At 33.9% G+C, this 12294-nt stretch overlaps 1 protein-coding gene across 4 annotated transcripts; it reads right to left on the reverse strand.

Annotated features, from left to right (window-relative positions):
- Positions 1–4424: 4424 nt before the first annotated feature.
- Positions 4425–6706, reverse strand: LOC127097066 (uncharacterized). Of its 4 annotated transcripts, XR_007792908.1 has the most exons (4): positions 6451–6706; positions 5936–6022; positions 5144–5458; positions 4425–4991 (listed from the first exon to the last, which is right to left on the reverse strand). XR_007792908.1 is itself a non-coding variant. In XM_051035579.1 (2 exons), exon 1 carries the CDS (start codon positions 6638–6640, stop codon positions 6458–6460), a length of 183 nt encoding a protein of 60 aa, XP_050891536.1. In that variant the 5' UTR covers positions 6641–6706; the 3' UTR covers positions 5688–6022; positions 6451–6457. The 4 variants fall into 4 exon arrangements, 1 of the variants encoding a protein (XP_050891536.1); XR_007792909.1 differs by lacking the exon at positions 5144–5458 and having other exon boundaries at positions 4425–4987; XR_007792907.1 differs by lacking the exon at positions 5144–5458.
- Between the last annotated feature and the right edge of the window lie 5588 nt (positions 6707–12294).

A 12294-nucleotide genomic window follows, 5' to 3' on the forward strand; every position in this document is an offset into this window, starting at 1 on the left:
CTCCATCACTTCCCATGCATATCTAGTTAGTCATGTGTATCGACCTATACTGAGGACATGTCACGTGCTTCTGCATTTTCCCCGCCTAGAGGAACTAGGCGATAAATTTGTTTCGAATGTATCTAGACCGCTTGGTATCTGAGGATATGGACTTTAACAACTATGTCAATCACCGTGAAGCGTAGCCATTTGATGACATAATGTTATACTCAGGATGGTTGGCTTATGGTTCACGACTGACATTTCCTCATATGTCTGACTGCATCATACGGTAGTTCGGCTACATCCAGATTATTCTCAGAAAGCATGTTATCTCTACTCCTCCTACTATAACACATAAAGATATAGATGTCATGTTTGATGATTATCTTAGTCATCTGATATAGGAGGAGTCACATCCATATATGGTATAAGCTGCTCCAGAAGATTTACCAAGATCAGCTCATTGGGAGATACTAGAGAAAGAGCAAGCATGGTTAAATCATGCTCATGATGTGTTGCCAAGATGTCATTGCATTATGGAGATTACGCAAGCAGGCATGGGCAGAGGTATCTTTTCTGATGGTTCTGAGGTGAGGGAGGTCTTAGATACAATTATGACGGTGGCACGAGAGGCATTGATGTACCAGAGACAGCGTCGGAGGATGGGGAAAGAGTAGGTCGAGAAGCATGAGGAGCTCTAGTCTAGCCTACGCAGTAGTATATAGTATTTGTACTTTGAAATTATTACTGATTGTATTTTATTTTGACTTATTTCTACTATATTATCTATTTTGAATTCATTGTGTATCAATGATGACTTATTTTGACAATCTGGATTTATATATATCATTTTTTGCATATCGATTGAATGGTTTAACGCTCATCACATAACAGGGGCCTTAACATTTATAAATCGTCATTTTCATCTGAGTAACCATAAAACTAACTTAACTTGCACTATTTTGACTAGTTACGGAGATGCATCTCCGTAAATCATAAACAGGGATACATCTTCAGATAATAAATGTTTAAAATAGGCCTTCTGGAGAGGGATGCATGGGGTGTTTTGAAATATTTCGGAGATATATCTCTGGATCAATTAACATTTTGGCTTAAGACAATGTGCGTCCGGAGATGCATCTCCGAATCAATAAATTATTAAAATAGACCTTCTAGAGAGGGATGCATGGGGTGTTTTAAAATATTTTGGAGATGTATCTCCGGATCAGTTAACGTTTTGACTTTAAGACAAGGTGCGTCCGAAGATGCATCTCCGAAATCTTAGGGGCATTTTAGGTTTTCCATATGGTATTTTTTCATCCCATATGGTGGGATAAGAAATCCCCACTTCACTTTGCCCACATCCAACCCAAACTCAACCCTATTCTTTCTTAGCCTTATTATTTCTCTCCCTCACACTTTGGGTTTCATTTTTAGCCTTCTCAAATCTCTCCAAACAATATTGCGCCTTCTACTCACCTTCTTCGCTAGGTACACTCACCTTTTCTTCTTTAATATTTCCTCTCTTAAATTCTTTCATTTTCATCTTCTTGTTTTTATGTTATTGTTCTCTCTTCCAATTTCATTTTTAGCGTGTCTCTTCTTCTCTAATTTCTCCTCTCGTTTTTCATCTTCGTTAATCTCTCATCTCTTATGTTTCTTGTTCTGTTTCATTATAATATTTTTTATATTTTTTTATGCTACTATTTTATGTTTTTTATTGCATTTGTCTAATCTAAATTTTGTATATTAAATACAAAGTTTTTATCAAAATATGATGAGTTTTGTTATTATTTGATAATATATCAAAGACTAAATATAAAGTTATTTTGTCTCTATATGTATATGTATGGCTCAATAAAAATTTTGTAAAAACTAAATCAATCAAACTAACCTAAACCGTATTGATTTGATTTGATTTAGTTCGATTTTATTTTTATAAATCAACTAAGCAAAACCAAATCGCACGTTTTTTCCTTACGATTCAGATGACTTTTAACATCAAAACTACTTCAACCACACGGCAGAACACACGGCAGAACCCTTAAATTAAAATAAACAAAGAGATTCATAAAACAAAATAAAATCACCACAATTATAACCTATACAAGAGGTTGAATTAGCCCACAAAAAATAACAAATATTTATGATAAGGAGTATTGAAGTTAACTTTTTACTTTATAAAAAATTAAAATAAATTCAACAAATTCTTTTTTTAAATAACATAAGACTCTTAGTATTTTATCCAATCTTAAATATATTTGTTTGACTACGTGATACTTTTATATTTAGAACCGGGACCTATTATTAATTGGAATAGCTAAGAACATAAAATCACGTTACCAAGATATTTTTAGCATGGCTGTAACTAACCGTTGTAAAATTGATGTGGAACGAATGGGAAATGAGAAGTGAACAAGGTGTATAGGTGTTGGAGGAAGAAAAGGAAAATTTTGGAGAGAGAGAAAGAGAGTGGGGATAAAAAGAAATAGATAAAATTTTAGTTTTATTAAAAAATATATTTATATATATAATGATAATTAATATTTACAATTAATATATTTTTAATATTTAAAAAGTTAATAGGAATAGATTGGATTTGAATAATTTATCCGATCCTCTTTTAATGTAACTTTTAAATTCTTTATATTAAGAAATTTTATATCATAAATAAAAATAAGTTGAAAATGATTTTGGTTTGATATCTACTCAACACTCAATCATTTTTATACCAATTCATATCTTTATATCTTTATAATTATATAGCTATTAATAGATTAATTTATATTTTGAATCAATTTAACTTAAAAGACATCAATATCAAACAAAGATCAAGAGTAGCTAATAATTTATCTAAAAATAAATTTCTCATAGCCATCTCTTTTTAAAATCACATTTTGTTTCGTGTTATATCAGAACATCCGACTATAGAAGTAGGTTTAAATATGTAACTTTCTATTTATTTATTTTTAAGAGGTGAAACTCAGTTCATTAAACTACCTGACAAAAAAAAAGAATATTATTCTTTTAACTTCATTTTTTTTTCAAAATTTTCTCATGCCCTTTCTTACTAAACTCCTCAACAAAAAAAAAACTTAAGATATGTCAAATTTGGTGGTAAGTGTTAGAGGGTGGGGGTATATAGGCTTCACATGCATCTGGAACCGAATTTCTATCACTTGCTGGTGGATTGAAACCACTTAATGGTATCAATGATGTTTTAAATTTTGGAAATTACCAATTCTACTCTAAGTGGTTAAAAAACACCTTATAAAAATCCAATGCTTCTTTAATTTTGAAAAAAAAATGCATCTAGAGACGCACCCACACACAACTTATTAGTTTTTGAACAAGCCCCAATTTTATGGTGTCTCTAAAAATACATTTCTCTAACCTACTGCTAACCAACATAACTTTATGATGTTCAAATCTCTTAATTAATAGATTCAGAAGGCAGGATTTGGCATTCACTAAATAATTTCAATGTTGAGCCACCAAAGCTCATCTTATGTTTGTGACACAGCTAATCATTTTTTACACAGCTTAACACTACAGAAACAAAGTTCACAAGTCACAGCCAATATAAGGCTACAGTTTCATGGCAGGAAGCAAAAAATCTGCTATATGGCACCACACCATATTTCACAAATTAGCCATGGCAATTGTCAAAAAATCCACCACTGCAATCCACCATGGCGGTATATGATTACCACCAGTTAACAATTGGCTCAGCAATCTAACAGCTACTTTTCTAAATCTCTATCCATTTCCTTTGTTTTGTTTCCTAGCTATTTGATGGATTTTCTTGTCATTTTTTTTAACTGTACTGTTTGGCGGAGGCATGTGCGCAGTGACTTAGACCATGTTGGTTAGTAGTGGGATCCGAAAATGCATTTCCAAAGACAATTCGAAAATGCATTTCAGAAATAAATTTAGTCATAAATTGGAGTGAAACTCAAAAACAAATGAACTGTGTGTGTTTAGGGTGCGTCTGAAGATATATCTCCAGATTTTAAAAATATTTTGGGTTTTTTCATAAGGGTGTGTTAGTAATATATAGGATCCTTAAATAATCCCCTAAATTTTATTGAAGACGGCAGATGCTTTAAAGTCATCAAAGTTTATGTGCAACCAACAACTTTCTGATAGACATAGTTAATTTTAGATGAGGGAAGTAATAACGACAGCAAAGCAAATGAGGAAGAAGTTGTTGATGACAGAAGGAGAATTATGTTGCAATAATAGTGAATTTGATGAGAGTTGAATTGGTATTGGACCAGTGTGCTGACACCTAAACAATTTCCGAAGAGAAAAGGAAAAGAGGAGTGCATGACATTGACACTAGTGGTGGTACCAATCTAAGGGCTGCAGAAACTGACTCATTGTTTGTTTGGTTTATTTATCTACAAGCTAGCACACAAAAGAGGAAAATACAAAAGGCATGAAAGAAAATTTACTGAATTCAAATGTTATTAGCTACATTGTGAAAGTGTGCCTTTATAACAAGTTTGCAATTTGCAGTAAAACACGTCTAAATAAATGTGTGTCTGATGTCTAATATGTGACAGTATCTAGTATCTGACACTTACGTTCAATTTTATTTTATTTTTAAATTAATATTTGTGTCGACACATCAGTGTTTCATAAGTATAAACTCAAGGTTAGCTGAGAGCCAGAGACAAGAGGGTACGAATATAAGGAAGTGTAAACTCAAGAAATTCAAGCAAGCTAGATGTTCTTTTATATCTGCTAATCCCAGGGCAGTGAAACTCAAGCAAAACTAGATGGCCAACATCATATGCAGATTTTAACTATACACTTCTCTTATTGTTCTCACCTTCTGCTAAACATGCCTTGTCGCGCAGTAGCTGCATGTCCCATTTGGCAAATTTAGGTATGGTAGTAGTCTTGGAGAAGATCAAAATATTGGTAAAATCAAGCTAGTGTCTTTTCCCTTGTAATATATGCTGAAGGTAATTAAAAATATATGTTTTTCTCCCACGAGCTACCTAGTGAGGATGAATAAATTGTTAGAGAAGAGATTTTAAAACCAATGTTCTCAAAATCCAGATTCAATTTAAGATTAGGTAAAGGTTAAAAGATAATGAGTTGCAGAATCGTAACGGAAGATATAATCAAAAATGAAAAATTATTCACATACACATTCAAAGCCTCCACCTTCCAGAAACTAAGGCTCTCTTTGGGAGTTTATGCCAACATCATAAATTCAGGTTGCTTGTAGTCAGTAATCTCCACATTCTCACCATCAACATATTGGTGGCCGATGGGATCGAGACGAGACCAGAAGATCCAGATTTCAAGCTTGATAATTTGATTTATTCTTTTTTTTTAAAAATCAAATTTGCATTGAAATTTAAACCATCTAATTTCAATTCAACAGCCACCGAAACCGACTACGTGAATCCTGAGATTGCCTATGTCAGGCAACCTGATTTCGTTTTGCTAATGATATTGCCTTTCAATAAAAAAAAAGAAACTACCAAATACTCAGTATACTTTTCAGCATATGAAACCATACCCTACTAGTGTTTACACCTAAAGTTAGCTAAGAGTGTGTTTGGTTCTTCGACGAGAACTGATTCAGAGTGAATTGACATTGTAGAATTGATTATGGTTAAAAGTAAGTTGAATGTCAAGTAATTTATGTTCGGATACATTTATGTAAAAGTGAATTAAACAATAAATTCAATGCAAAAATCACGTTTAAACTCAAAAAATATAAATTCTATCCTCAATAAGAATCAATTTTGAAAGCAAAATCAATTCTACTTTTGAAAAAGGCAATCATCTCAAAATCAATTTTATGTCTCTAAAATTGCTTTTGACTCTTCTAAAATAGAAATCAATCATACTCTAAAACAAATCCCAGAGACAAAATAGAACAATCCTTCACTGAAGAGTTAGCCAAATTCATATCTATGAGTACACAAACCTCTATTCTCTTCAGTTAGGTTCTCAAAACACCACTTCAATTATTCACAAATCATCACAATCCACTTCAATCTACTGCACTTTTGACCTGCATTAATTAAACAAAATCCATCAAAACTCACTCCTTCTATGAAACAACGTCTGCGAGGTTTTAAAAAACAAACTGTGGTTAGTTCACAACGTGACAACCACAATAAGTATAGTTTCACTTCACCCCTTAACAAACGCAATCAGTGTCGTAACACTTGTCCCGATTGAAATCAAAGTGACGGTGTAGAACTAAAATTAACACAAATTACAAAAAATTGCATCACTCTACAAGTTGCTACAATATTTCACTCATTATTTCACATTATTTCACTTGAAATTTGAGTGGCTCCATAAAATACCTACGAAATCACAAACAGCATGTGTGCATTCTCTCTACAAAAATCATCTAAATTTTTCCCTCCAAATTTAATCATATTTTTTTATAAATAAAATAAAAACTGAAAGAAATGTGAGAGGAAACCTAACCGATGCATCAATCACCGAGGCGCTTCCTGAGATATTTCCTCATCGCTTCACTGCGTTCTTTCACGCGAGCCTGCTGAGGAGCAACGTTAACGTACGAAAGATAAGCTCCGGCACCGAACAACGAAGCACCGACGACAAACATGACGCCAGTTACTGCCATTTGCCTTGCCGTCGGCGGGTATGACCACATTAATTTACGATTATCGCCGTCACAAAACACAGGCGCGTCGCACGGTCTCTCCACTTATTTTATTTATAAGGTTTTAAAATATCAATTCACTATTTATTATTATTTTTTTATTATTTTATTTATTAAGTTTCATTATACAACTATCCTATTAATTATAATTATTAAGAATATTCTATTAAATAATATCAGTTTTATCATAAAATCAATATATTAAATTATTTTTTTAAGAATCACACATTATTTAAATATGATATTTTTATGAGACGAGAGAGTATCTTTTTTTGTCAATTTTTAATTTTAATCTCATAGATATTTTAGAAAATTTTAACTTTTTATTGATTTTTTTAAAAGAATCATTTTTTTTAAGAAAATTACTCAAATATCGGTTTCCATAGTATTCTCCAAAATACTCATATTTCAAATAAAAAAAATAGCAACACAAAGCACAAGTCAATTGAATTGACTTCTACAATAGACAAAATAGAAGCCAAGCCAATTGAATTTGCGCCAACAATAGACCAAGTAAATCCAATTGACGCATATGTATTGGTGTTTAGAGAACGTGTTGATTCATCTAGCATTTATGTGTTGCATTTTTTTTAATCTCCTATATCGTTATACGATACAATTATACTTCCTCTTACGGGAAAGCATGGAATGCGATGACAAAGGTTGTTCAACAGGTATATGAAAATTGGGAGGCTTCGTACAAAGAACTTCTACGATATTTAGTGACATTTAAGACATATGCTAGGAACTATTGCAGTTATGGTGTCATTGCTAGCATATAAGCATTGATAAAACTTGTGTTAATGGAAATATAATAGTCCATCGACTCTTCTGGAAGTTTCAACCATGCATCAAAGATTTTGAGTTCTGCAAACCTATTATTCAAATTGGTGGAACATGATTGTATGAGAAATACAAATGCATTACTTATGACAGTGGCACAAGACGACAACGGTAATATATTTCTCATTGTCTTCGCTCTGGTTAAAGGTGAGACTTGTGACTGTTAGAGTTTCTTTCTCAAGAATCTCGGAACACGCGTTGCTCCACAACCCAACATTTGTTTAATTTCATACAGACATGTATCTATTGAGACTGCATATAATAATCCTGATAATGATTGGAAAAATCCTCCTTCTACCATTGTTTATTACATTAGACATATTGCAGAAAACTTCATGTGGGAAATCAAAGACAAGATTCTTTGAAAAAAAGTTGTGAACGCGTGGCATGCTTTAAATCAACCATCATTAAGACATTATCGCGAGGAAATTAGATTTCCAAATGTTGATGCATTAAGGTGAGTCGATAATATTTTAGGACAGAAGTGGACTATGGCATTTAACGAGGGTCCACAATGAGGCCACATGACAATAAACCTTGTGAAATCAATGAATTTTGTCTTCAAAAGCATTAGAAACCTACCCATAACCGCATTGGTGAGAACAATCTATTTTAGGTTGGGATCACTACCCGTAATCAGAGGCGAAAATGGAGTTTGATTTTACAATCGGACAATTGTTCAATGAAAGTTGCATGAAAATTATGAAGGAGGAAACTATCAAAGGTAACACACATGTGGTTACAGTATTTGATCGTCATAGATATAATTTCAATCTAGAGGGTATAATTGACCATAATGAGGGGATACTAAATGGATACTATCAGGTTAAACTGCATAGAGGTTAGTGTGATTGCGGAAAATTTCAAGTCTTCTATATGCCTTGCTTCGATGTCATTGTGGCATGTTCAAGTGTTGGTCTGGACGATTTATTACATCTACCTGACGTATTCGTAGTGTTAGAAAAAGATGAGTATTGACCTACATATCAAGGAATGTAATTTGGCACAAAAAAAGTATATGAAGGAAGGAAAATGGCCGTCCCAACAACACGCGTATTAGAATCGAAATGGATACGGCTGACAAATTAGAAAAAAGTGTGGTATATGTCGTTAGTCCATACACACACGAAAATGTTATCCCAATGTTGGAACAACCTTTGGATGATAATTTATTATGTTGTTAAATTTTTTGTAACCTTGAAATTAATATAGATAACAACTTTTTGCTACAACAAAACAAATATAAGCTCACTTAAAACAACAACACAAACAACAAATAAAAAGACATAACACCATAACATATCTAATAGCATGTAACAATTAAAACAATATCATCTGGTGCATAATCATATCCCTAACATCATTATCATCTTTAATTGGAATTCACATGTGTTGGATATCATCATTGTCATCCGTAATAGAGATGTACGAAACAATTCTCTCAATACTTTTCACCATCATTAATCTCCCTGTATAACCAATAAATTAAGTTTCTCTCAAGTTGTTCAAAACTAAAATGTATCTTCATCGAAGGCTTGGTTCTTAAAAAAAAATATGTTCATGTCTTTTACTACTCATGTTAGAATAAGTGAAGAAAATGTTAAGAAGAAAATGAGAAGGGGTGTGAAACAAGTGGTAGAAGACACTGAAGCTAGCGGAAATATACCTGAATGTATCGCACGCTCGAACATACAACGGAGTCGCCATTGAACTTTATTTATTCCCAAAGGAAATGGAAAATATCGATAAAACTCGAGGGAAAGAGATATGATGTGTAAGGAAGTCGGTTATGCAAAGGGAAGGTATTAGCGTCTCTTACATCCATGGTACTCCATGGGAACCATTTTGATTGTTCTAGTTTGAATGGGTGTGATATCTAAGGTTACTCGCAAAATAATGGAAAAATAAAAAGAAATAGATAAAGTGCTCAGTGAGGATTGGGGCCCTCATGCCTACGTATCCTCATAGTGCAATGAGGAATTCAGAGCTCTGTAGTTCAAAGAACTAGTGGTGGGAGATGAAACGAATTGTGATAAAGGTGTGGTCTGAACCAAAGGATAATGTGATTTGAACTCCAACAAAGGGTGAAATATGAACTCAAGAGTAAAACTGGCGTTGACCAATATATGGACTAGTCGGGTTGCCACTATATGGTATAGTCGAAAACAATGAGAATTAAGTATTTGGGTACGAGCCAAACAGCTCTTGGTTCACAAGGTGACATAAGATGGAGTATAAATAGATAGTGTATTTTCCTCAAAGGTATCTGGTATATCACATAAAGTGAATGAAGGTAGTATATGAATGCATCATGGAGATGGATGGAGGAACGCCCTAAGGCAGGAGTAATAAATAAGTATGCCTACGGAGGATTCGAACCCTCATGCCTACGTATTCTCATTGTGCAATGAGAAAATAAGAGCAATCGCAATTCATCCCACTAAGGCTGAAAGCAAAGAAAGATATTTGATAGGATTTCCCATAGGCAAAGCAAATTTCTTAACAAAGCAAGGACATGGCACTAACCAATGATGTAACACCCCTTTTTCTACCCCAAATTATTTAGCATATAATCAGAGTAAATAAGCACGCATATAAAGAAAAGGGCGTCACATCGACGTTTTCGAAACTTAAAACTTTCAAAAACCAACAATACATCTGGTCATTCAAAATAACACATTTCACTCATCATGAATATTCAAGCAATATGCGTTCGCAGCGGAAAATAAAGAATACTCATGTATTTCATAATATGATCCATGTCCCATACCATGATCATCTCTCAATAATCACTTCAAATAAAATAAAACAATTAATGACATAAAGCATATCAAAATAAGATATGAGTTCAATACCACTAATCTACCCAGTGTTACATGACCAGAGCATTGACTCATTACCTAATTTCAAACTAAATATGGAAACTCTCCAGCTATTCGTGAGCGAGCTACCGTCCACCTACTCCAGCAATACTACTCTGTAGTATCTGCACGATACCCATGTAAAGGTAACATTCAAACAGAAAGGGTGAGAATTCCAAATCATTATGAAATAGCATAATAAGGCACAATGAATTAAAACACAATTTAAGAATTCATCACACTTGGTATAATCACGTCAATAGTATTACCAACAATCATCTCACATATTTCAAACGTACATCGCATCCCCATTAACACACGCATTCAATGATCACATAACTATAGACGACTCAATGCAAGACAATGTGACTCTATACATATGGTACCTCAATGTGAACTCAAAGTTTCACCGCTTTCCGATTCAATATCTAGAATCCAAGCCACGCTTCCGATCCGGACAAGACCAAAGCCCTACGTCTGTTTCCAATGAAGGATCACCGCTTAATACTACGCCTAATCCCAATTAAGGATTAACGTCTGCTACGTCTGTTTCCAATAAAGGATCACCGCTTAAATACTACGTCTAATCCCAATTAAGGATTAACGTCTGCTACGTCTGTTTCCAATAAAGGATCACCGCTTAAATACTACGCCTAATCCCAATTAAGGATTAACGTCTGCTACGTCTGTTTCCAATAAAGGATCACCGCTTAAATATTACGCCTAATCCCAATTAAGGATTAACGTCTGCTACGTCTGTTTCCAATAAAGGATCACCGCTTAAATACTACCCCTAATCCCAATTAAGGATTAACGTCTACTGCGTCTGTTTCCAATAAAGGATCACCGCTTAAATACTACGCTTAATCCCAATTAAGGATTAACGTCTGCTACGTCTGTTTCCAATAAAGGATCACCGCTTAAATATTACGCCTAATCCCAATTAAGGATTAACGTCTGCTACATCTGTTTCCAATAAAGGATCACCGCTTAAATACTACGCCTAATCCCAATTAAGGATTAACGTCTGCTACGTCTGTTTCCAATGAAGGATCACCGCTTAAATACTACGCCTAATCCCAATTAAGGATTAACGCCTGCTACGTCTGTTTCCAATAAAGGATCACCGCTTAAATATTACGCCTAATCCCAATTAAGGATTAACGTCTACTACGTCTGTTTCCAATAAAGGATCACCGTTTAAATACTACGCCTAATCCCAATTAAGGATTAACGTCTGCTACGTCTGTTTCCAATGAAGGATCACCGCTTAACCACTTCCACAATGAAGTCAACCATGCTATGAATGAATGCACACATACCAACACATATGCAATTAAGACCATCTATATACCGTCTTAACATCCCACATATCACCATGACTCACAATTGGTACATATACACATTCATCACTACACATCAATTACGGTTACATATACACATCCATAACCATAAATCATTCACAATTCAATAAGGGTATACATACACATTCATACAATATATTATTCACCAATATAGGTCAATCATCAAATATGTACACATAGATCTCATTCCAAAATGCACACAACATTTAAATATCAATTTTTCACTTTTCAAACAGTGTTAATCGGTTAACGCCCTGGGTTAATCGGTTAACGCAAAACAGAATGCGCTTCTTGGCAATTTTTAATAGTGTTAACCGGTTAACGCCCTGGGTTAACCGGTTAACGCAAGACATAATGTAATTTTTCAATATCGTAACAGTGTTAACCGGTTAACGCCCTGGGTTAACCGGTTAACGCAAAACAGAATGTTGTTCCTGCGCTAACACGAAACAGAATGCAGATTTCCCCGCATTTTTCATCGTTGAAGGACTTCCGGACCTCCGATTTTGATTCCGTAAAAAGCTACACGTTCATAAAATTATGACTCATCCAAATATATATTCATTCACAGTTTAGC

This window comes from Lathyrus oleraceus, chromosome 6 (genome assembly GCF_024323335.1).
Source record: "Lathyrus oleraceus cultivar Zhongwan6 chromosome 6, CAAS_Psat_ZW6_1.0, whole genome shotgun sequence".
NCBI lineage: Eukaryota > Viridiplantae > Streptophyta > Magnoliopsida > Fabales > Fabaceae > Lathyrus > Lathyrus oleraceus.

What these genes read in the sequence shown, in the direction of transcription:
- LOC127097066 (XM_051035579.1), bottom strand. Translation starts at nt 6,640, where the DNA reads ATGTGGTCATACCCGCCGACGGCAAGGCAAATGGCAGTAACTGGCGTC.